The sequence below is a fragment of the Chanodichthys erythropterus genome, chromosome 11 (genome assembly GCF_024489055.1).
Source record: "Chanodichthys erythropterus isolate Z2021 chromosome 11, ASM2448905v1, whole genome shotgun sequence".
Classification (NCBI taxonomy): Eukaryota; Metazoa; Chordata; class Actinopteri; order Cypriniformes; family Xenocyprididae; genus Chanodichthys; species Chanodichthys erythropterus.
The window spans coordinates 18462511-18488217 of NC_090231.1; the positions used below are offsets into that span (position 1 = coordinate 18462511).

General features: G+C 37.7%; 1 protein-coding gene across 2 annotated transcripts; it reads right to left on the reverse strand.

Moving 5' to 3' along the window:
* On the reverse strand, positions 1 to 25593 carry hdac8 (histone deacetylase 8). 2 transcript variants are annotated; one of them, XM_067400525.1, is made up of 11 exons: positions 25410 to 25593; positions 25017 to 25069; positions 24792 to 24922; positions 23239 to 23380; positions 22870 to 22982; positions 20910 to 20987; positions 19005 to 19113; positions 18714 to 18886; positions 17761 to 17855; positions 6490 to 6595; positions 1 to 715 (listed from the first exon to the last, which is right to left on the reverse strand). In XM_067400525.1, the coding sequence occupies exons 1-11, from the start codon at positions 25521 to 25523 to the stop codon at positions 693 to 695; spliced, it is 1137 nt and encodes a 378-aa protein (XP_067256626.1). In that variant the 5' UTR covers positions 25524 to 25593; the 3' UTR covers positions 1 to 692. The 2 variants fall into 2 exon arrangements, with proteins under 2 accessions (XP_067256626.1, XP_067256627.1); XM_067400526.1 differs by lacking the exon at positions 25017 to 25069.
* Between the last annotated feature and the right edge of the window lie 114 nt (positions 25594 to 25707).

The window sequence follows — 25707 nt, forward strand, 5'->3', positions numbered from 1 at the left end:
TATATAACTGAAAAGCATTTATAAAAACAAGTTGACAGACAGCTTGAAACATTTTCAATTTTTGACTCAAACACAAGAAAACAAACATTGTGGTAAAAAGCATGCCATAGGCAACATAAAACAGTTAATGAATGAAGCCAACATGACTTGGAAATTGGTCAGTCTGCCCATTAAATTTCACTTATCCAATCCATAACTGGACAAGATGTTGCAGTTAAGTTCAGAATGATTTCATTAAGGGGGATGTAGCCAGACCGTAAAGATCTGAGTGACTTGCCATGTCCATTCCGTCTGAACCATGGGTTAGACATGGTTTTGGGATGCATCTTTGACAAGACACAATCATCAGAAAAAAAAATTAGCTTTTTATTATTTCTCATTTACAAATGATCCCACATAGTTTAAAAACAAAGGGCAGGACTTTTTTTTTTTTTTTACATACAGCACTTACGCTTTGTTTTATCTGAAAATGGATTTGTTTTTTTTGTAAAAAATTATACATTTGCCCCAGATCCAACATTGACTCAAACCGTTCAAATGCAGCAACACTGGCCCATCTCTGCATTTAAAAAAATGTTCCCTGGAAACATTCAAGTAATGTTTTCCAAGCTCCCTTCTGGCGATGGCTCCGACATACTGTCTTCATTAGAGGAGCAGGGCCTGATTTGGAAACATGAGCTGGGAGCTCACTCCTAAACTACATTCTTCAGATTCCCTGTAAACAAGCAGGGGAGGAGATAGAGAGGGATAAAGACAAATAAAAACAGGTCAAAATGAATTTCAGAAAACATATTGAGAACTATTAATACAGTGATGGAGACATGTGGTGTAATGAGGGAGGTTGAAAAATCAGTGTCAAACCTAAATATCTACAAAAACCTGGGCTGTCCACCTGAACATCTATACAAGAACCTAATGGCGCAATGAAGCAGACAGTCTGCCAATCAGGAAAAAACAGGATTTCCTATGACGTCTCTTACAGAAGCACAAGTTATTCAAATATTTCCACATTTAAATCAATTTACATGGATTTACAAACCGCAATTTGCATTGGAATTGTGCCTTCCATTCACACAAACACTATACAGTTGAGCTGAAACAGGATGTCCCTTTTGTTCTCCCCAGCTGGTGTTTTGATAACATTATGGCTGGCTAATGAATTTGAATTTAAGGCACTGAAGGAAATCCTGGTTTTAAAAAAGAAATCAATAGGAATCCATACTTTACAAGGCAAGCTTTATAATCAAAACAAAAATGTAGTTTCATCTCAGAAGTTTTAATAAAATCACATCCTTTAAATTTGATCTGCATTAACTGCTGAAGCAGAGAACCATTCAAGGAAATGAAGTCATGACTCATTCAAAACTGCATTAAAAAAAAAGTTCATTTTGAGACATTTAATCAAAAGCCATACATTTACAGAGACTTTTAACACCATTTCTAAGCACAACATGTTCCATTGACTTTGAAGGTTGTGGTTCCGAGGCCCTTGGAACTAATTATCTTCAGTTGTGATTTGAAATGAGCAAGCTTTTCCTATCCTAAAACTCAAGCGGTTTCGCATTAAGGAAACAGTAAATGTTTATGAATCCATGTACATTCAGTATTTAGCAGACATATGCATGTTTTTTTAAATATTGATTGTTTTCAGTGATGGAATCAACAAAAATGTCCAGTTGTTTGTAGTCGGCCACAATGTGCACAAACAGTACGTTCTCTATTAACACCCACTGTTTAAAATTATATGGCCTTCAAGCAGAGATGGATAAACTCTGCATTATTTGCTGATCAGAACCACTGAAAACAACCATGTATGGTGTTTACCCATTTTTGCTGCTTTTTCTCTCAGCGTTTTATAACGCAAGGCTGAGTGTCGTAAATGTTACCCAGATGTGCTTGGAAACTCCGGTAATGTGTAACAACTGCAAGCCTCTCTATTTATTACCTGCATTAATCAATCACAGTTCTTCACAGAGAAATGGTTGCAGACATTATCAGAACGGCGCATGTTTGGGAAGGTCAGAAACAGAGACTTAAGGTACCTCTCATCACACAGGTTAGCAATCGCTTGCTTCCCCTCATCCGCATGATTTCCTTCCCTCATAAACGCAATGCTTACGTGACATAAATAAGACCGTAAACAACCAGCGAGCACTACTGAAAATCCTAATTAAACCGTTTAATTAATGTGAGCAACTCATTTGAGCAACATGGTGGTGTGCGAGCAAGTTGAAAAACGATAGGGGAGTCTTTAGAAAACCCTGCACTGTGTAATTTAGTGCCTAATAAAATCTCATCACAAACAATTACTTCCTCCTAATATAAACCCAACCGTTTGACTTCAGTCAACCAATGTGCTCCATTGACCTATCTAATTACCAAAAAATAACTGGCATGCAAACAATGCCAACCTACTCCGATCCACTGGGCAAGTAGAACACCACATTTACCTGGTACAGTGAATTTCAATATATTTTAAAATGTAACTTATTCATGTCATGGCAAAGCTGAATTTTCAGCATTATTACTTCAGTCTTCAGTGTCACGTGATCCTTCAGAAATCATTCTAATATGCTGATTTGCTGCTCAAGAAACACTTATTATCATTCAAAATGGTTGTGCTGCTTAAAATTTATGAAAACAAATTTTCTTTAGGATTCTTTGTTCAATAGAAACTTCCAAAAGAACAGCATTCATTTAAAGACATTGTAGATTGTCATCTTTCACTTTTGATTGTTTTAATTCATCCTTGCTGAATTAAACTGTTCATTTCTTTAAAAAAAAAAAAAAATCTTACTGGCTCCAAACTTTTGAACACTTGCTGTGTAGATTCTTGTCTTTGTACTCATTCAATTGCAGGAATCTACTCTGGATACCTTACATAAGATTTGCCTCGTGCAAGTAACATGACAGACAGATAATTGCTCCAACAAAATGCATTTTAAACTAAAAACACCCAAAAACAATTATATCTGAGACATGAGGTTTTGCATAGCATTTCACATGCCACACGTAAATCCTGTTTCAACATGGCAGAACAGATGCCACTGAAAAGTCAAATATGCCTATATAAACACATTGGTTAATCTAAAGAAGCCATACAGAATCTAAGTAGAGAAGTTTGTCAGTTCCCATAAAACTAAGGATGTGTTGTGTTGCGTGCAGCACAGGACACTTAACATAGCTCGAAAGCTGACCTCAGTACAATATTTCGCTCTCGAATGACCCTCTGTAAACAGAATGTCTTAAAATCAAAACTGATCTGGAATCTGTGCTCATGTGTGACAGCTTGGCATACAGCGGTCTTAAGAGATGGGTGGAAACCCTAAAATTGAAGTTTAGCAGTCTGTGCCTTAAGCCCTTTTTAATTAGTCCCTGGAGCTGCGGGACAAAGCAAACACGTAGCACATGCTACACATACTGCATGGGCGCAGAAAATAAGCATGTTTGTCCCATACCATTTAAGAAATAGACAGAACACCCATATTGCAAATATAAATAAATAATGCTGATGTAAAAAGAGTATAAGTGAAGTTTGCTCATGAATTAATCTTTTGAAAACTGATATCAGTTATTTAGTGTTAAAAGACTGAAATCTGTGTTGTCATACACAAAAAAAATCTTCCCCTGTGCCATAGCTCTTGAAGTCCCCATGAAATCATAATGGAAGTTTTTTGGCTTTTAGTATGCAAATGTTAGCCTTACTGTTATCTATAAGCTAGTGTGCTCCAAACCAATGACAAAATTTGCATTTAGAAGATATAAGCATTCAAAACTTGCAGTCTCTCCATTCCGCCAATATGGATTATATGCGCGAATCAGTGCAGACCAGAAAATGTATTGGACCTGTTTGAAGTCTGCACAAAATGCTATATTTTAAAGCGATATCGACGAGATTATAAGGAAACTGCGGGTATGTGAGCTGCGATATAAACGAAACACTATTGGCTATTTTAAAAAGGGGAGGAGCTGTTCAATATGTCTCGCCCTGTCTTCCTGTTTCAGTGGAAATTATGTCAACACGTTGAATAATGCTGGATGTTCCAAGGCACTTCAGTGGGCCTTTAAATCTCTTTAACACTTATTTATTAGTGACATTTCAAATTAAAATTTGATCGCAAAAAAAGGAACACTTTCTATTGTCAATAGTGTAGTGATGCATAAACTGCTGCTCAAACAGAAGTCATTTTCAAAACAAGCAGCTTTCTGTTGGTCAACATGGCAACTTTGAGAGACCAACTTTTACACAAGTAAAATCTGAGTGGGGAACTTTTTCGGCCTCATGCGAAACTCCCATTGCACACATTCCTATTTAATTGACTGGATATTGCCCATGAGCAATGGTAAGTGTAAAAAAAAATGGAGCTTTTAAAGTTCATGTAACACACTAAATGGCCAGGTATACTTCATTGTCTATGTTCTCCTCTGCATCATACACAGTGGAGCACGCAAGTCTTAAAAGGATGATCACACAGCATGCAGATTTGCTCTTAAAAAACAAGATGCACAATATTGTAGTTATAGTACAGAAGTTATAGGCTATAGTACTGCATTTCTCTAAATGGTCATTTACCAGTAAAGAGTATATTTGTGAAAGGGGACAAATGTGTAAAGCAACAAATGGTATTCTAACCAAGTGTGATTCGAAATAAGCTGAACTGAAGGTGTCAGAAATGAGGCTGTCAGTTATCAGACAGTACTGATTCCACATACGGTGAGATGGTGACATCTGAGGGACCTTCAGGTCAGCAGCAAAGATCTGATGCCTTTTTTCAAGAAGAGTAAGTGGAGAAGACGTTAACCAGAGCAGGGGCTGAAGCGATAAGATCTAAATGGCGAGAGAAATGTTTAGTCATAGTTGCAACACCCCCAAGTAGACTGAAGCTAAGGTGGAGCAGATGTGACTAAGAGTACGGACACATGCTGTCTGTTTCTGCAGCTTGTTGATGAGCATTAAAACCCATGGGTTGAACACAAGTCAAGGGTGATTAAACAGGTCAACTTCATCCCATAAGGAGTGAGGTGATAAGAACACAAACCGTCACTCATGTCTGTCTCATAAACACAAGAGGGGCACTTATTGCTTTAAAGGGATAGTTCATCAAAAAATGAACATTCTGTCATCGTTTACCCACAAACACAAAAGATGATTGTCTATACTATGAAAATCAGTGGGCCCAATTTTGTTTTGGGCTTCTTTTGTCTTTTGGATGAACTATGCTTAATCACACACCAGATCACGGTGTTATTGTAAACTAAAAATAATACAATTAAAAACCTCACTTCTCAGTAACTGAAATATAGCTGAAATAAAATTAGGTGATGTAAAATCATTAAGAACAAACAAATAGCATTGACCTTGCAAGCTAAACCAAGTTTAACACCAAGATTAATTTATGTACTCCAGAAGAATAAATCAATAAAAATTTGTAACGACAAGAGGTTAGGTTTTTGTCCTTAAGAAAAAACTGACTATCGCTATTGGCAGATATCATTCTGAATAATCGGCTATTGGTATTGACAGAGAAATTTAGTGTCGGTGCATCTCTGTGAAGGACTGTGTAAAAAATAGGTTAGCTTCCCTAAATTATATTTCTTCTTATTCACAAACAATGCCAATGTGTTACAATTCTGAACACTGCTTTTCCTTTTTCGCTGCCAGATTTTTGCCCATTCACACAGATGTTTGAATGAGCTCAAGAGGAAAAAACTTTATTTTATTACATCCAAAGGGCATTTGAAATGTTCTCAACATAGCTTTGAAACATGTTTTGAGTCATAAGACTTTTGTCCCTGAAGAAGGTGAAAAGGCAAGAGTTTGCCAAAACCTCAAATAAACATGAATAAACACAGAGAGAGAGAGAGAGAGAGAGAGAGAGAGAGAGAGAGAGAGAGGGTGTTCACGCACAATTGCACAATAAAAATACACTAAGTGATAACTTAAAGAACATAAAAACAAAACCTTGTGACAAAAGGGATTAAATAGACACTTCGTCAAGGAACATCTCAAAAAAGTTTGGATAAGTGCGTGTCTGGGGGCCCTGCATGCACATGTGTGCAAATGTTCCTAGTTTAGCCTGTTCTCATTCTCATCCCAGCCTCTCTCTTGAGACTTCAGCTTCAAGTTCCTAAGAATGCTTTGCTTATTTGTTTACTGATGACTGGGAACATCAAACAGACATGTTTCTCTACAGCTGAGGAGAGCCAGTCACAGGGGACAACTGTGGTTCGTTTAAAGGTCTTCCTGGTCACTGGAGGGGGGAGGGACACAAAGTTCTTGAGGAGGCTAGAGAGACAGCTGGAGGAATGAATGAATGACTGACACCCCATCATACCCATCATCAACGGTTTTCCAAATAAACAGACCATTACTTGGAATTACTTTTGTCCATTTCTAAGATGGTTAAAATATTCTAAGTGTGGAGAAAGAGTGATATTCAGGTCCGGTGTTGTGTATGGTGAGGTTCTGGTTGTTGTCATGGTAATTACCTTTGATGGTGCTGATGACCCGCTCCAGATGCTGGCTCTCGTTGCGGTCGGTTCGGCAGCTCGGGCTGATCTCCAGGGAATAATCTGGGCCGTATTCAGTGAAGTACTGGATTAGAGATAAAAAAAATAAATAATTCCATTTAAAGTCAGCATGAAATCAAAATGATTTTTTTTTTTTTTTTTTTTTTTTAAATGGAAGACTGCAGTGTATATTATAAACAATTTATTCATTGCCATCTTTTATTCTTTTTCTTTTTTTTATTTGTGTGTTATAAAAGACTTTAAATGCAAATTTGTGAGCACGGTCTTGCTGCACCATGAATTTCCTTACAGGGATAGCTCTCCCAAAGATGAAAATTCTCATGGCTTTCCAAACCATCGGAACACAAATGAAGATATTTTAAAAAATGTTTTTCATCCATATAATCAAAGTCATTAGGGTCCAGAGTTAAGACCACATTGATAATAAGCAAAAACAGTTAAAACATTCTTCTAAATATCTTCTTTGACTATATGTTGCACAGAAGAAAGAAAGTCAAATGGATTTTTGGAACAACATTAAGGTGAGAAAATTATGACACAATGTTCATTTTTGGGCAAACTATCCCTTTAAATAATTATTTATTACAGAAATTTTGCTATCAATCAAAAATACATTATGTGTATGCTGCAAGCCAACATTACACAGGGTAGGACAGATCTCCTAATCATTTCACTAATGACCTTATAATGTGATCAAGGTTTCCTTCAATAAAACAAGTCCTGTTTTTTGAGATTTTTCTCAGCAAGGAAGTAGCATATACTTGAGTAAATTTGGAAAAGTTTAGTCATACTTCCACTTTCTTCCAAACACACACACACATATACATCAACTATCAATGCCGGATAGCTATACTCAGTCTATCACAGTGTTCTGATCCTTTAGATGGAGAAGGCAAGCCAAAAGCAGTTAAAGTTTTCCTAATCATGAATTGCATCCGAACTACAATTAGTTAGTGAGGCATTATGATTTTTGAATGGAAACTTTAGGGACTGGCAAAAAAGACATATTGGCTTGCTTATTCGAAAAACACTGTCTGTATTGTGTTGGTGGGGTGTCTGGTGTTTAAACTGGATAAAGATCAGATTTGGTTGTATGTGTGTTACATGCATTAGCTCAACTCTGCTTTCAATTACCTCTCTTTTGTTTATCCGGCTTACCTCCGGTCCCAATGTGCTCCAACATGCTAGGGATTATACAACATATGCATGTGAATGTGTGCAGCTTTTTACGCATTTTTACATACACACTCAAAAAATGTGTAAATAGGATGCACAATGATTTGTGCATGTGTGCACATAATTAATTACAAAAAAAATTAGAAAAAAGAAATAGTGTAGCGCCAAATACTCGTCCAGGAAAAGTTAATGAAAAAACGGCTTTAGGTGCGTAGATCCAAAAACAGCTCAAAACTCAAATCCTTAAAGCGATAGTTCACCCAAAAATGAAAATTCTGTCATAATTTACTTACACTCAAGTTGTTCCAAACCATTATGCTGAACAAAAAAGAAGACATTTTGAAGAATATGGGTTGATGGGCCCCCCTTGACTTTCATTGTATATTTTTTATTTTTTGTATATCTAATTTTTTGAGTTTCGCATATAGTTACAATACTTTATTAGTTACAATACTTTCAGTAAGGATTCCCACACGCGACACCACAGCGTGCGACTTATTTTCCCATGAACTCAACCTAATCTGAAACAGCAGTGTTCACATCTCTGTTGCATTATTTAGTTTGGACCACAGTAAGATCACATTGGAACTTTTTTATATAAAGGGTTAGTTCACCCAAAAATGAAAATTCTGTCATCAACTATTCACATTCATGTTGTTCCAAATACAACCTATAAGACTTTAGCTCATCTTTGAAACACAAATGAAGATATTTTAATGAAACCTGAGAGATTTCTGTCCTTCCATTGAGTCAATTTCACCATAACTCTTATGCTTCATAAAGTTCATAAAGACATTTGAAACATTATCCATATGAATTGAATGATTTACACCAAGGAAGCTCAAACGTGCTTGACATGCGAAAACCAATGAGGTTTGTACTCACGTGTAAAGAAAGTACAGGTTTAGCTTCCGTATACCATATTTGATGTGCTCTATGTATGTGCGTTGATCATTGTTTAAATGTGTATACAAGCCTATGTGTCTCTTCAGAAGACACTTGATTTATATGGGTTACGTTTACAATAGCTGCTTTTCCACTGACGGGCTGAACAGTTCTCATTGCATGCCATTCCATGCCGATCTGGGCCAGCTGGTATGGTTACGGTATAATTTTCCACTGTGGCGCTGATAATGGCCGCTCTTTGTAACGTAATATAAAAGCATCTGTCATTGCATTGGTAACGCAACGGTTTACTTATGATATGAGATGTAAATAGTGACCGCATTATGGAGGATGATTAGATATTTCTTTTAATTTTATTATTAATTTGTGTTTATGTCGCTCAAATTGAACTTATCCAGCTACGGAGAAACTGGTAGCCAGGCAACAGACAAGTGACCAATCCTGTGTGGCGACGTCACTTCACGGATTCTACCAGCATGATTCAGCGTGGTTAGACAACTGTGCGGAGAACGGTTTGTAATCATGCCGTGCCGTACCAAGCTCAAGCGGAAACACAACTGGAACCGTTCCGTACCATTCTAAGAACCGTTCGGCCCGACGGTGGAAAAGCAGCAAATGTCTTTATGAACTTTCTAAAGCATCAAAGTTTTAGAAAAATGGCCATTAAATGGAGAGACAGAAATCTCATCATCTGAGTTTCAAAGATGAACAAAAGTCTTATGGGTTTGAAATTACTTGAAGCTGAGTAACTGATGGCAGAATTTTGTTTAGATAAAGATAAAGTTGAGACAAAATTAGACTCAACAAGAATAAGGTCAATAACTCCCTCCTCAACAGAGCAGACTAAGAAGAAAAGGAACAAAAAACAATGATGTGCTCAGAGTCAAAATATGACCAGCACTTCATTGTCTGCTTGATTGGCTCATCATAAAGGTGAGTTTAGGTTTCATCTCCTGACCTTTTGAACTTTGACCCCTTAACCATCAACACCACCCAGCATCCATTATGGACTTCCCCAAAGCTCATTTCCAGCATTTATTCCACTCCGGAGTTCTGGGAGCCAGCTACTTCCCAGACGCAACAGCACAAAAAGTCCCACCCACAGAAGGAGATACAGAGGCCACACTAATTAGTACTGTTGTGGCATCACATGCTTTGTTCAAGACAGATGAGACTGGAGACATTTCCTAACACCTGATTTTAAAGTCTGTAATCTTGAAAAAAATACAGTAAGTATTATGAAATCATAAGCTGTCATAACATTCACTGAAGCACCGAACACAGGGTGTATTTTATTATTATCTAAAGTAAATAACTTGGATATACAGCATCTGCGCTGTCTGAAACGCTTCCCTTCTAGAACAGTCAGTACGTGCAGGCGGTAATGAGCCAAGCCAGCGCTGACAGTCTGTCTGTCTCGCACATTACAGTGAAGTACAAGACCTGGTTCAAAGGGCAAAACTACAGACAATGCAAACATAACACTACTGGCACTCACAACATCCTGTTGAACTCGGCATGAAAAAGCTGGCAGCCAATGAGAGCATGTGTACGTGCATCAAAAAAAGATTTCTGAAAGAACATTTCACAAATTCTATATGTAGTAACATCACAACTTGAGGTAAACCAGCTGAACTGTGATGGCAAACTATCCTGCTGTGCATTATAGGTCCATACAAATCAATTTGCATGGGGAACTTGCTTGTATAAAACGTTTCCACATTCACACATCTTTACTTTTCTCAATCCACTCACAGCTCCTCTAAAGGCTCTGTGCTGCCTGTCCCGGTTCTGCCCAGTGGGGTATTTACCCCTTTCTCAAGTCATTCAGACAGGACAGAAGACCTTACAAACCCTTTAGCACTGTTTGACTAGCGTAACCACAGCAGTCATCTATGAATGAACATGTAAACTCTGTGAGTTTGAGATCATGGGTGGGGTACCTCAGTTACTCACTGGTATGTTGAAGTTTGTCTGTAAGAGCCACTGCTTGTACAATAGGGGGAAGTGATGCAGATTGTCCATTTCTTGTAACTTAAAGTCCCCCTAAAGTCAATAATCTTATCCCTTAAAACTCTTCTTTGATCACCAAAATGACATATTTAAACACTTTTTCCTGTGAAAAAAAAATCTTTATGCCTTAAAATAGCTTGAATGTAACTCTACACCCTTGCCTCATTTAGAATGCATTGATCAATGAATATGCAAATTAACCCCGCCTCCACTCACTCACACCAGCTCAGAGATAAACTAGTCTAACTGTTTAACTGAGGTAAACGCTACACAATGGTATCGCTCTTTTCAACATCGGACACATAACAGTAATTAATATGATAAGCCATTTGCTTTATGTTATCAAACAGCTAATAATGTGTTGCTAATGTCACAAATACCATGTTCATTATGAATACTAAAAACACAACACAGACATAAACAACATTAAAAACTTGATTTTCACCACAGGGGGTCTTTAAATAAAAGAAGAACATGAAAGAGAGAGAGGGGAAAAGACGTCTATCTGGCTGACTGACTGCAGGGGGGAAACAGAGCTCTGGGTGTTTGTTATTTCACTGGGCTGTGCTGAAAATAACTTTCCAGAAACAAGTGAAAAGAAGTTTTAAAAAAGCAGAGGATGTACAGATGTTGACTGGCCACAGAGCGGTGAGGGCTGTTTCCACCCGCAGGCTGAGCCGAGTCCCTGACAGCACTCAAACAAAAACACAGCAAATTTCCTACCACTCGCTGATAAGATTTGACCAGAACAAAGCCACACGTTCCCAGTCTAGCCAAACTGGCCATCAACAGGGACTTTTTTGTAGATTTAACCCTTTTTTGTCCTTTTAACCAGTACAGATAATGTTAAAAGGATAGTTCACCCAAAACTTTTGTCACCATTCACCCTCATGTTCTTCCAAACTTGTATGACTTTTTTTTTTCTTAATCTGCGAAACACAAGATGTTTTGAAGTTTTGGTGACCATTTACTTAAATTTGTATGGAGAAAAATGCAGTTTCTCAAAATATATTTAATTTTCCACTGAAAATGGAAAGTCAAACATGTTTGGAACAATATTTTCATTTTTGAGGGAACTATCTATCTCTTTACAGTTTATACAGTGGGTACGGAAAGTATTCAGACCCCCTTACATCTTTGTTATATTGCAGCCATTTGCTAAAATCATTTAAGTTCATTTTTTCCTCATTAATGTACACACAGCACCCCATATTGACAGAAAAACACAGAATTGTTGATATTTTTGCAGATTTGTTAAAAAAGAAAAACTGAAATATCACATGGTCCTAAGTATTCAGACCTTTTGCTGTGACACTCATATATTTAACTCAGGTGCTGTCCATTTCATCTGATCATCCTTGAGATGGTTCTACACCTTCATTTGAGTCCAGCTGTGTTTGATTATACTGATTGGACTTGATTAGGAAAGCCACACACCTGTCTATATAAGACCTTACAGCTCACAGTGCATGTCAGAGCAAATGAGAATCATGAGGTCAAAGGAACTGCCTGAAGAGCTCAGAGACAGAATTGTGGCAAGGCACAGATCTGGCCAAGGTTACAAAAAAAATTCTGCTGCACTTAAGGTTCCTAAGAGCACAGTGGCCTCCATAATCCTTAAATGGAAGACGTTTGGGACGACCAGAACCCTTCCTAGAGCTGGCCGTCCGGCCAAACTGAGCTATCGGGGAGAAGAACCTTGGTGAGAGAGGTAAAGAAGAACCCAAAGATCACTGTTGCTGAGCTCCAGAGATGCAGTCGGGAGATGGGAGAAAGTTGTAGAAAGTCAACCATCACTGCAGCCCTCCACCAGTCGGGGCTTTATGGCAGAGTGGCCCAACGGAAGCCTCTCCTCAGTGCAAGACACATGAAAGCCTGCATGGAGTTTGCTAAAAAACACCTGAAGGACTCCAAGATGGTGAGGAATAAGATTCTCTGGTCTGATGAGACCAAGATAGAACTTTTTGGCCTTAATTCTAAGTGGCATGTGTGGAGAAAACAGGCACTGCTCATCACCTGTCCAAACAGTCCAAACAGTGAAGCATGGTGGTGGCAGCATCATGCTGTGGGGGTGTTTTTCAGCTGCAGGGACAGGACGACCGGTTGCAATCAAGGGAAAGATAAAATGCGGCCAAGTACAGGGATATCCTGGATGAAAACCTTCTCCAGAGTGCTCAGGACCTCAGACTGGGCCGAAGGTTTACCTTCCAACAAGACAATGACCCTAAGCACACAGCTAAAATAACGAAGGAGTGGCTTCACAACAACTCCGTGACTGTTCTTGAATGGCCCAGCCAGAGCCCTGACTTAAACCCAATTGAGCATCTCTGGAGAGACCTAAAAATGGCTGTACACCAACGTTTGCCATCCAACCTGACAGAACTGGAGAGGATCTGCAAGGAGGAATGGCAGAGGATCCCCAAATCCAGGTGTGAAAAACTTGTTGCATCTTTCCCCAAAAGACTCATAGCTGTATTAGACCAAAAGGGTGCTTCTGCTAAATACTGAGCAAAGGGTCTGAACACTTAGGACCATGTGATATTTCAGTTGTTCTTTTTTAATAAATCTGCAAAAATGTCAACAATTCTGTATTTTTCTGTCAATATGGGGTGCTGTGTGTACATTAATGAGGAAAAATGAACTTAAATGATTTTAGCAAATGGCTGCAATATAACAAAGAGTGAAAAATGTAAGGGTCTGAATACTTTCTGTACCCACTGTATAATGCAGCTATTTTTATTTTGTCAGTAAACAACAATGACAAGTTCCCAACTGTGCCATCTTTATTCTGATTTCAGAGTTTTGCCTTAGAATAAAATACAGCTTTAGTCATACTGAGAATGTCTGCAACAATGGTTCACCTATTAAGGTGTTAAAATACTTCTATTACTGTTGCTATGCTGCATAAAGAGGCCGAAATGCTGCATAATGGGGCCAAATGAAAAATTAATCTCTGACAGTAGGTGGAGCTTAAAGAAAAACAGAAATATCACTGTAACCCCTGTAAACAAAGTTTTCTGTTCGACACAGAGAAGGAAGTCAAACAGTTTACATATATAAAACAGCCATTTTTTCCCACAATGGTGCTTATCAAACAACCCCCAAATACCAAAAGACTCAATATATATCATCTAACATTTTTTTTACACTTATACATGTTTACATTTGAATCTGGACTATAATATGCCAGCCCAAGAAAGATATCTAGATATTGGTTAAAAAATGTTCTGATTTGTTATTATTGTTCTTTTGCACTTTAATCTGTTTGAAACATTTACTTGATACATTTTTATTGTGTATTATTTTATTGTATTTAAATGTTTAAGGTTTTTTTTTATTATTTGAAAAAGGTTATTAAACTTGTTATTAAAAGGACAATACTGTTTGTTTAAGTTTATCTTCTTAACCTGTGTTTGTAATGTAATTTAGTACCGTGATAATATATCATGATAAAGTTTCAGCAATTATCGAGATGTGAAAATTTGATATGCCTAGTTCTACCTCAATCAATGCTGTGAAATTAGGGCAGGAGTGACTGTTTATTGAATAATTTCAGGCAAAAGAAGTGTCTGGCAATCCTCTCTGGAATTCTATTCGGTGTCATTAGTGGCACAAAAATTACACACTTCACGTTTACACAACAACTTCAATTACATACTTCACCAGTGACACATCTTTAATTCCACAACAAGTTACAAATCTCAGGATCTTGTGTCTCATGCTGTATGGAGACCTTCACTACTTCTGTTGCTAACTTTCTATTCTATTTATAAAAAAAAAAAAAGAAGGAGGAGAAAATCCTGAGTCTCTTTATCTAGAGATGCTAATCACATCTCAATAAGCTAAATCTTGCCTGGGTATAAGTCTTGTGACATGGTCTGATCAAATTGATTGAGACACTGAAGAGAGACATTTTGTGCAAATGGGTTTAAATAAATCTGTATTGACACACTGCTGTCTTGCATTAAAAAGAGAAGATGGTGCCTATAATGCCAACAATGGAGTTTATTTAAACCAACATCAGGGCTGTCTTGGACCAAGCACAGCACAAGCTTTTCCAATTCATCAGCTTCTTAAAGAGAAACAATTCAGGTCTAAATAAAAGGCCCTGCATTTTTTTCCTGGATCTCTCCCTTGTGAGAGGACTGTCTATATTAGCCTCACTTTTTCATCTCTCTGTGTCTGTGACAGGGCCTGAATGAGCTCGTTGTATGCCTCCACTCCAGTCTGTCTTCATTGTTTGCAGTCCTGGCAGGGCAGAACCCAGACTGAGCCGCCTCTGAGTCTCAGCAGCTGGACTGGTTCGAGGAGAGAGAGAGAGCGAGACTGCACAGGTACAAAGTGCTTCTTGTTCCACCTCTCGTTTCCCAGCTTCTTCTATGCTGCAATACTCTTCTATCTTTTTTTATACCCCCATTGGTGGATGCCTCTCTGTCTTTTAACAGCCTTATCGCTCTCTCTCTGTCTCTCTCCCTCCCTTCTTTGTCTTTATGGACTCACACTAGAGTTAAATGGTGTTTTGTTTGGCTGGGATGGACACACAATAATAGTGCTGGTGAGGAGATGGGGGTTCCTCTCTCTAAGAAGGGAGGAGAGAGTTTCATGCTTTGAAAAGCCGATGGAAGGAACAATAACGGAAGAGAAGCTATAGAGAAAGAGGAATAAGAAAGAGATGAGGAGAACGGGGAGAAAGAATGGTGGTCCTAAAACTCAAAATGTGTTGGGGAGCGGCAGACTGGAGTTCTTAGGGAAGGCTGGTTTATATGGTCATCATATGCACGTCTGGGACTAAATAAATGATTTCAACATTATAGTGAATAGAATAGAATAGAATAGAATAGAATAGAATAGAATAGAATAGAATAGACCATGTACACTACAAGCTGAAATAAAAATAACTCAAGTTTTAGGGTTTAAAATACAAAAGTTTTAAATTACAAAATGTTTTTCAAAACTATTTGGCAGAAAATGTTGCCAAGATACAATGTTACTGCCCATTTGTCAAGTTAATATAGAATTTATTTTTTATGGTCTTATGGGCCAACAATTTTCAAAAGTAAGGTACTTTACTTTTTGTAAGGTACTGACAGAAGATTATTTGAGCTGAATTGTGTGAACACTGGACAAGCTTTCTTCTGGAAGGAGTAGTAAATAGTTTTCAATAAAAGTCACAATGGGTGATAAGCAATATGGACAACACTGACAAACAGACGTGAATGAACTCCAAATCACCCAAAGAATATGAAGAGCACTGACCATGTCCCTACAAGGTTTTTAAAGGTTACAAAGCATCTCACAAAAGTCATATAATATACGACTAGGTTATTACTGTATTTTTTCACATGCATTTTACAGCAATCAATCCATCAATCAATGCAATGCAATCAAATAAATGCAGCCTTGGTAAGCATACATGACTTCTTTAAAGGGTTAGTTCACCCCGAAATGAAAATTGTCATGATTTACTCACCCTCATGTCGTTCCAAACCCATAAGACTTTCATTCATATTCACAACACAAATGAAGATCTTTTTGATGACAGAAATGTGTCAGATTTCCTTCTATAGAATGCCTTTGCAATGCTTGATGCTTCAAAAACTTCATAAAGAGTTTGGAAAACGAATCCATATGAATCAAGTGGTTTAGTACAAATTTTCTGAAGAGAATCGATCGCTTGTTATGATTAACAGATTAATTTTTTTTTTAAATTTTGACAGAACCTGAATAACACACAAGTTCCGGAAGTTCAAACGGACATAAAGCGTAACCAATGAGGTTCATTCTCGTATGTCACGCAGCACGTTTGAGCTTCCAGAAGAGGTTTGTTCTTGTGCGTTATTGATGTTGATGTTCGGCTGAGCTTCTGCTTATGTTTGCTGATCAATGTTTACATGAGTAAAAGCCTAAATTAAACCTGTTTATCATAACAAGTGATTGATTCTCTTCAGAAAATTGGGACTAAACCACTCAATACGAATTCGTTTTCCGATCTCTTTATGAACTTTTTGAAGCATCAAAGTGGCAGTTTCAAATGCATTCTATGGAAGTAAATCTGACAGCATTCTCTCATCAAAAAGATCTTCATTTGTTTTCTGAAGATGAATGAAAGTCTTACGGGTGTAGAATGACATGAGGGCGAGTAATTAATGACAGAATTTTCTTTTTGGGGTGAAGTAACCCTTTAAAAAACATTAAAAATAATTACTGACCCCAAGCTTCGGAATGGTAGTGTACAAGAGAAGTCCATTTCACGCATTTAAGAGTCTTTCAAAAAAATGGCACTAGTAAAACATCTAATACATTTTTAAAAAAATTTTGAATTACAACTGCTCTCAATGGAGGAGAATGCTTTACAGAACTAAATGGTGAGATTACTCCCAGCAGGAGCTATTGATCTCTAGAGTCAATTACAGTTTAGCCATCATTACTGTGCAATACTTTATATCCTACAGAACAAAGAAAATCCCTGATTTACCCATCTGAATCAAGTATTCCAGACAGCTCAAATCTCTTCAATTGTATTAATCATCCTCACAACCATCACTGTCATTAACGAACACCATGACAACTACCTACACTGCCTTATTTGGTTGTGGAGAGTTCAAAGGACAACATGATGCAGGAGGTCATGTCAGCTGAAACAAGGGCATCTTTTATTGCGGTGACCATGAAAGCGCTCTCTATAAACATTAAAAGTCCTTCTTTGTGAGTAAGAATAAAAGAGAGATATCAAACTCTCTCAGACCAACCAGAAGGCCTTTCCATCCCTTCATCTCTCCTCAGAAGCTTCTCAAAAAGAATGGAAAATGCTCTTAAAAAGACTTGCTCAGAATTGGGTACACACTTTCTCTTTCTCTAAGGAATGAGAAAGAGGAGAGAGGGGGCATAAACAGTTGAGGAAAGAAAAGCACAAGTCCCTCTCAGTCAACCGGTAGGGACAGAGTAGTATTGTTAAGACCCCTTCACTGGTGTGCACACGCACGCCCCCCCCACTCCATGAAAACAAACCCGGTTATTGAGAGGTGCTTGGACATATTTGATTAGACCGGGTGACTCAGCAGGAATGGAAGAGGAAGAGGAGGAGAGAGTGGGGTTTTAGACAGCTGCTGAAAGAAGAGAGGGACAGGGTCTCACCTCATGGTCTGGGATCTCAGAAGACAGAGTCTGTCCTAGGACGGTCCCCGTTAGATAGGTCCAGCAGCGGGCAGTATTGGCAAGGTTATAACCGCCTGAGAGAGGCAGATTTGTATATGCAGAGAGAAAAAGAGAGAGAAGCAGGATTGAAGTCAGCAAAAAGGCTTCATTGTACTAGTGTAATTACTACCTTTCATCTAGAGCTTGGCTAGGCAGGTCTGCAGCTTAGAGCTCATTTCAAAATGGGCTAAAATCACAAAAGTTCACTTTCTTCTCTCAGCCCAACCCCCCCTGGCCGTAACAACACACTAATAAACTTTTTGGCCGAGTCAGAAAGCTGGCAACAAGGACAGAAGATGGAGTTGTCCGTGTTAAGACATAGAGGAAGAATAAACTGAGGCAACATTGCTGACACCGTCTGTTGATTTATGTTTTAAGAGGGTTAGCTTCAAAAATAAAAATTCTGTCATCGTTTACTCACCCTCATGACGTTCAAAACCCATAACATCTAAACACAAATGAAGATAATCTAAAAATCTAATAAATAGATAATTTTACAATCTCTCATCATTTTTGCCCATCCACTGAAAGTCTACGCAGCCAAAATTTACATGCTTCAGAAAGTACAAAAGGACATTGTCAAAGTAATTCTTGTGAATGGAGTGGTTTAACAGAATGAACTAATTTAATTTAGGCTTTTATTTACATATAACATTGCACAACACATAATTAGAAGACTAAATGAAATCTGGTCATCATAATAACTAAGCGAAAATGTCTCTTCAGAAGACATGGATGAAACTGGTTGATTCATATGGATGTGTGTTTCGAAGATGAACAAAAGTCTTATGTGATTGGAATGTCATGACGGTAAGTAATTGATGACAATTTTCATTTTTAGATTTTAAGAGATTAAGAGCATAATGTAGTTCAACAAAAACAATGACACACACCTCCTCCTAGTAGCAGAGTTGGTAACTCCCAGCACAGTATATAGTTTAGACACTTTCCAACTCCAACAGGAGTCATATTGAAAGAGCACATGGGGTCTCCTGCCATTGTGTCCGCTCCTAGTTGCATCACAACTGCTTCAGGGTTAAATAAAGCTTTTACTTCCTGCATCACACTGAGAGAAAAACAAAAAAAGAAATAATGCCTATGTTTCAATGACACTGAACCACAGGTAAAAACAAAACATTGCAAGGAACTTGATTGGATTGGCTGGTTATTGGATCTTTACAGACCTGGTGAAGGTCTGGCAGTACCGATCATCACGTATGCCATCCTCAAAGGGGACGTTAACAGCGTACCAGCGTCCTTTACCCAGCCCAGTGTCAGTCACATCACCTGTGCCTGTAAAATAAATAATTATGTTAGCCAAAAGTTAGTCTCTTTGGTCATTCATATCATTGATAAAACTGATGTCTGGGCCAGTATGAATTATCTACATCACGCTTTACTGAGAAAGTTTTGAATCAGTAAGTTTTTGTTGTTGTTGTTTTCATTTAATAATTTTATTCAGCAAGGATGGATTCATTTGCTTAATGTCACAGCAAATACATTTATAATGTTATAAAAAAATTCTACTTTACATAAATGTGGTTCTATTGAAATTTCTATTCATCAAAGAATCCTGAAAAAAATGCCATCTATCTTTGCTATCACAGGAATATAATAATTTTTAAAATATATTTAAAAAGACAACAGTTATTTTAATTGTAATAATATTTCACAATATTACTGTTTTTACTGTATTGTTGCAGCCTTGGTGAGCATAAGAGACTTCTTTCATAAACTTAAGATATATCTTAACTTTTAAAGGTAGTGTACTTTCAGATGAAGCTGTTGCAAAGGATTCTTTTTTTTTTTGCTTTTTTTTTTTGCTGCTTGCTTATTTTTTCTAGAATTCTTGAACACTTTGTCATAAGGTAATTTCATGGTGTGCAGTTTGTAAAACAGACGCTTACTTAAACCAATTTTGTTGGGACTGCATGAACATATTTCACTGCTATTTCCATACCATTGGTGAAACTGTGCAGGGGATTTCCAGTTCCCAGCATGCTATGCATGGAACTGGACTATGAGAAAAAAATCATGAAATGAAGTGTTATTTTATGTGTTGTTTTTGATGATGAAAAATTGGGAGGAACTTAATGTTCTGTTATGTTTAGGATTGGATTTTCAGGGGTTACCACTGCGGTGAAGAGTGGAGCATCTGCTAAGCGTTAATGTATATGAATAATGTATGTGTATGACTAAGCTTTACTCAAAGAGCAATTACTGTGCAGATGCAAGTGCAGTATTAGACTCTTCCTCCTTGCATGACTACAGTATGGTTGAATAAAAGTATGTGCACAATTGGGGCAGTTGTGGCCTAATTTTTAGAGAGTCAGTCTGGTAACCCAAAGGTTGGGGGTTCGATTCTCAATACTGACTAAAGAAATGACTGAGGTGCCCTTGAGCAAGGCACCTAACCCCCCAGTTTGCAGTGTGTGTGTTCACTACTCATTACTCCCCATGTGTGTGCACTAACTTGGATGGCAGAGGACAAATTCCAAGTATGGGTTACCATCATACTTGGCCTTCACATGTCACTAAACTATATTAGCAAGTTAAGAGATTCAGTTGGGTAATTTTGACAGTCTAATTTTATTGCATTTTACTCAATTCAGTCAGATTTCCACTACAAGTATCTGGAGCAGTTCATAATTTCATTTCATTATGAAAATCTATTCCAAGTGTGTCCACATGTGAATTAATGTTTTGAATGTGTCATTTTTGTGAAGATCAATTGGAAAATGTGTGGCAAAAACAAGCCAATAAAAATCATTAAGTAAATAATAATTATTATCATTAATAATTGTTATTAATAATAATAATAATTATCTTGTAATACTTAAATATCTTGCCATCATATGCATTTGCTCAGTTACCTTTCCAAGTGCTATTGTTAAACTACTGAAGGGGCTCTCAGAGTCTCCAAGAAGCCACAGAGCTCCAGTCTCCGTTATCAGCTGGGTAATCAGACTCTGGGCACTGGAGTGGAGCCTGCAGCTCCAGCTCTGGCATGGCTTGAAACATGACTGTCAATTAAGGGAATTAAAAGACGTGCTGGTCTTCACTGAGGCGTAGAGGCATGCAGAACTAACCTGGAAAGAAGCCAGGGGAGAACTTGTGCAGAGACACTGTCATGACTTTAGAGGTGAAGCTGAAAGCATCCTCCACACCTGGAGAGGAAACAAGGATGTATAATGAAAGGATATTAAATCAGGTCCAAGTAAAAGCACAGAGGAAGTGCCTTTTTGCACTGATGGATTTGTGTTCTAATAAAGAAATAACCAGAACCGGTAATAGTTTAATACAAACAAGGAATATGACCTACTACTATCTAAACATCTGGGTCAATGACAAATTAAATATTCTACAATCAAGAACTTTTAACCTATTGTAAATTTGTTCCGGGGATTAATAAAGGCCTTCTGAAACAAAACTATGCATTTGTGTAAAAAAAATATCCATATTTAACAAGTTATGAAGTAAAATATCTAGCTTCCACCAGACCGCCTTCCATATTCAACTTAGGAAGAAAGCGCAATGCCTCTCGCAGTTAAAAAAGCTTATGCTACGTCCTATGCCTTCCCTATTCAACTTACGGAAAAAGATTAACTGACACGATGCCAGTTCTGTTTTTTTTTTCGTTACTTGAATACAGAAGGCGGTCTGGCGGAAGCTAGATATTTCACTTCATAACTTGTTAAATATTTTTTTTAATTTATTTTATTTTTTACACAAATGCATCGATTCACTTCAGAAGGCCTTTATTAACCCCAGGGAACCGTGTGGAGTATGTTTATGATGGATGGATGTGGATGGATGCAGTTTCTTCAGCTTCATACTCGTTGGTATCGCTCACTGCCATTATAAAACTCGGATGCGTCAGGATATTCCGATTGTGTTCATCAGAAAGAAGAAAGTTATATACACCTAGGATGGCTTGAGGGTGAGTATGTTTTTTTTCCTGCATTGGCGGAAACACATGACTTTAAATTGGTGGGCAAAGGTTTTTTTAATATTTATTAGCAGTTTTGTTAAAAATGCATTTTTCTTTTTCTTAAAACTTGGAAAAAAAAAAAAAAAGATGCTTTTTGTTTGTAATATAAGACTGTTGTATCACCCTGACCCAGTGTTTCAAGGTGGGGTATGTATTTTTTCAACAACGCTGTTGGACATTGTTGATATTTGAAATCAACCCAAATAAACCTACCCCTCTCTTCAGTGCTCTGCCTCCAAAACTCACCCTCCAATCCTAACCACCCTGTTTTGAGCTGGTCGCGAACCCCGGCCCGTCCGCTGCTGGCAGGCAAGGCGAGTGCACTGACAATGATGCTAAACACTGTATTCAGCGCAGTCGTCAGTGCGCAGTAGTTAACTTGTACAAGAGTAAATACAAAGAGTTTGTTGTTAGTCGCAAACAGCACAGCAGCTCCTGAAAATCAATGACACTCTAACCCAGTTTTACTCACATGTGAAGCGGAATCAAAGCAAACTCTGCGTCTGTTTTCAGGCCTTCCCATTTAGCTCTCTCCAGCGCTGGAAAGCTTTTCTAAAATCAACATGGGGCCTAAAGAGCGCTTGCCCAGTCATAAGCCTTAATTCCAGTGATAATCTTTTGAGCTGTTTTGTATTGTGTCTCATCATCTCGATTTCTGTTTTTTTTTTACTGTCTTTTTCTTCAAATCTCGTCATACGCTCCCTAGCGCTAATTGATTAGACATTTGTTGTTGGTGTTGGCCCGACTAACTTCCAAACAGCGTTGTTGAAAAAATACATACCCCACCTTTAGAAATTTAAGAAACGCTTATTGTAGAAAAGTTGTATATTCAAGCCATTGAGTGTATTAATTTATGAATATCCTAATTCCCCCCCCCAAAGTGTGTCATGTCACTGACCCATCTACCACCTAACATTCACACTTGCCGTTAATGTGGATTTGGAAGTCAGATATAAATCTAAAGCCAATTTGTGAATTATTTGTGGAAAAGAAGGATGTTAAATGCTATTAACGACATTAACAGGTTGTTATGGTTATTGTTTAGGAAGTGTTATTACCATCTCCATGGTGAAGGTCCACATCCACATAGAGAACTCTCTCATACTTCTCCCGCAATTTGAGGATTCCAAGAACAGCGTCATTCACATAACAGAACCCAGATGCTTCATCCCTTATATAACAACACATATTCAATCAGCTGCTCCAGTGACCCACTGAACAATGTCATAAGCATATATAAACATTCATCTATAATAAACACGTTTTACAAAAACTAAACACTTTCAATCTCTTCCGCAAACAAACTGTGACAAAAATGTGAACTTGGTTTAAACAGTAAACAGGCTAAAGATGACACTGGCATCTCAGTGATTGATGTGGAGGTGAAACAAAAGAGAGTGGGCACAAGGCCTGTTGTGCGGTATTACTTCTTGGCGTGATGCCACCCTCCGGCCCAGTTGATGGCCACATCACACTTTCCATCCAGCAGATTCTGGGCAGCAGTCAGAGTGGCTCCTCCAACGGCAGCTGCGTAATCAAAAATGCCTTCCACCACCGGACAGTCATACCCTGAGAAAAAAAAAAAAAAAAAAAAAAAAGAGCGTCAAGAGGGGGGTTTGATAACAGAGAGAGACAATGGGATGGGGTGTAGAGAGGAAAGTGAGAGGAAAGATAGACTGTGACGGGGAGGGAGGGTGAGAAAGAACAATAAACACTGAGCTACATTAAAATAGATCTTTTGGCAAGAGCCTTGTTTCCCCTTCAAAAACAATAACACTGTTCTCTCTCCCTGGAGATTAGTATGAAGTGTCAGCTGTCAGGCATTTAAATTACACATGGCCATGATCCAGTGCACAAATTAAACACTGATTATAATAACTGGAAATTCTGAGAAAGATTTAAGTATAATACTGCCCACTGCTGTAGGCAAAAGGGCACTGCATGCACTTTTTTTTTTTTTTTTTTTTTAAACACAAGGGACACTACTGGCTTGGTTGACTGTATGACCAAAAGTGTATGGAAACCTACTTTTAATTCAGAGGGGTTTAAAATGGGTTCTGGGAACCCCAAGGGGAACATGAGGGGGTGTTAGGTAGTCCGCAAAAAATTTAAGAGAAAAACATTTTTAGGGATGTCTAATTAAACATGTTAATAGTTTTTTGCCGTAAGAAAAAAAAAACCTGAATATAATTTTATATGATAAACCTTCAGCGAACAAACTAAAAAATGCAGTTATGGCAGCAGTTCTTGAATCTGAGACTTTCCCTGGTATTTCTGGTGTAATGATGACAAAGCTGCTTGTACTTATTAGCAGAAACTAGGAGCATCAATATATTGTCATCTTGAAGCCCCATGGAAGTTTGTTGAGACCCCCTAGTTGAGAACCACTGTTTTATGACAATAATCTCTGCAAACTGCTGAGAAACTAATTCATGCATTTAACAGTGAACTGAAAATATCACATTATTAGGTTTATTAACATTAATAATGGGTTAAAAATATAATGTAATGTACTGTATAATCCAGATATTTTAAAAAATAAAATACAATTATTTAATTTTGCAAAAATCATGTTGTATTTCTATCACATTTTTTAATAGCATAGTATATTAGTATATAGTATTGTATCAGTATATAGTATTGTATCTTTTCACATGAAAATATATAGCTGCCTTTATATATTTAGGAACGGGTTATATTTTTGGGTCCTTGGAATCAAATTGTTTGAAAACAAAAAAGGTTTATGAAAACCAGTTTATGAAGATGAAGACAAATGGCGCGTAACTGCCTATCTGCCCAACATCAGTCCCTGACCTCACTAATGCTTGTCAATTCCAAGCATAAGTGAGCCAATTCCTACAGCCAACATCCCGTGGAATATCTTCTCAGAAGAGTAAAAGCTGACAGCAAAAGGTGTCCATATTGGTTTAAAAAAATATGCTTGATCATCTTAATTCAGGTCTATTGAAACAAGTCTCACCCAGTCCAAAGTCAGCAGACTGAGGGTCATCATTGTCCCCATCCTGGCTGATCTTGTGCAGGTGCTGCAAGTAAGAGTCTGTGTGAAACACAGACATCTCCTCTATTGAGGCCACATGTGGCTTAACCACTCTACAACACCCAAAACATTTTTAACAACATAAACATCAGTTAACATTATTTACGTATTAGAAAATACATATTTAAAAGAAGATGTCAGTTGCACCTCATGTATTTCAATAAGTCATACGCCTCAATCAGTGAATGCACCATACTCGCCTGTGAAAGAAAGAAAGAAAGAAAGAAAGAAAGAAAGAAAGAAAGAAAGAAAGAAAGAAAGAAAGAAAGAAAGAAAGAAAGAAAGAAAGAAAGAAAGAAATTCATGGTACGAATCAATTGACACATTCATGTAACGTTACTATGGTATTTACATGATACTCCAAAGTAACGTTACTTCAAAGAATACCACGACGATGTCTAAAACATAGTACTTTTTTGTTAGTACCCAGTCAAACGCGACTCCATTTGAATTATTTAAGTCTCTGTATGTTAGTCTGAAGCCAAAGGTGTGTGTGAGTTGTGTTGTGTTTGGGAGTGTGTGAAGTGCAGTTCATCTCACCCGGTTTGGCACTTTAGACAGTGAGTCACATGTCTGGATATATTCCGGACTGTAAACATACACCACACTGCGATTTCTGCTTTTGTCATTTTTACTGTCGCTTTTATCACTCATTTAAAAAGAAACTATTAATATCAAAGCTCCTCTTAAACCGATACAGAGCCTTTCTGTGCGCTCTGGCTGTCCTGACAATGAAGGTTACAACAACAATCGTCCGTTATTCCAAAATAAAAGTCCCGATTTGTTCTTTTCAAGATAATGTTTGTCAGGATAACGTGCTGATTTTGGCTTCTGACAG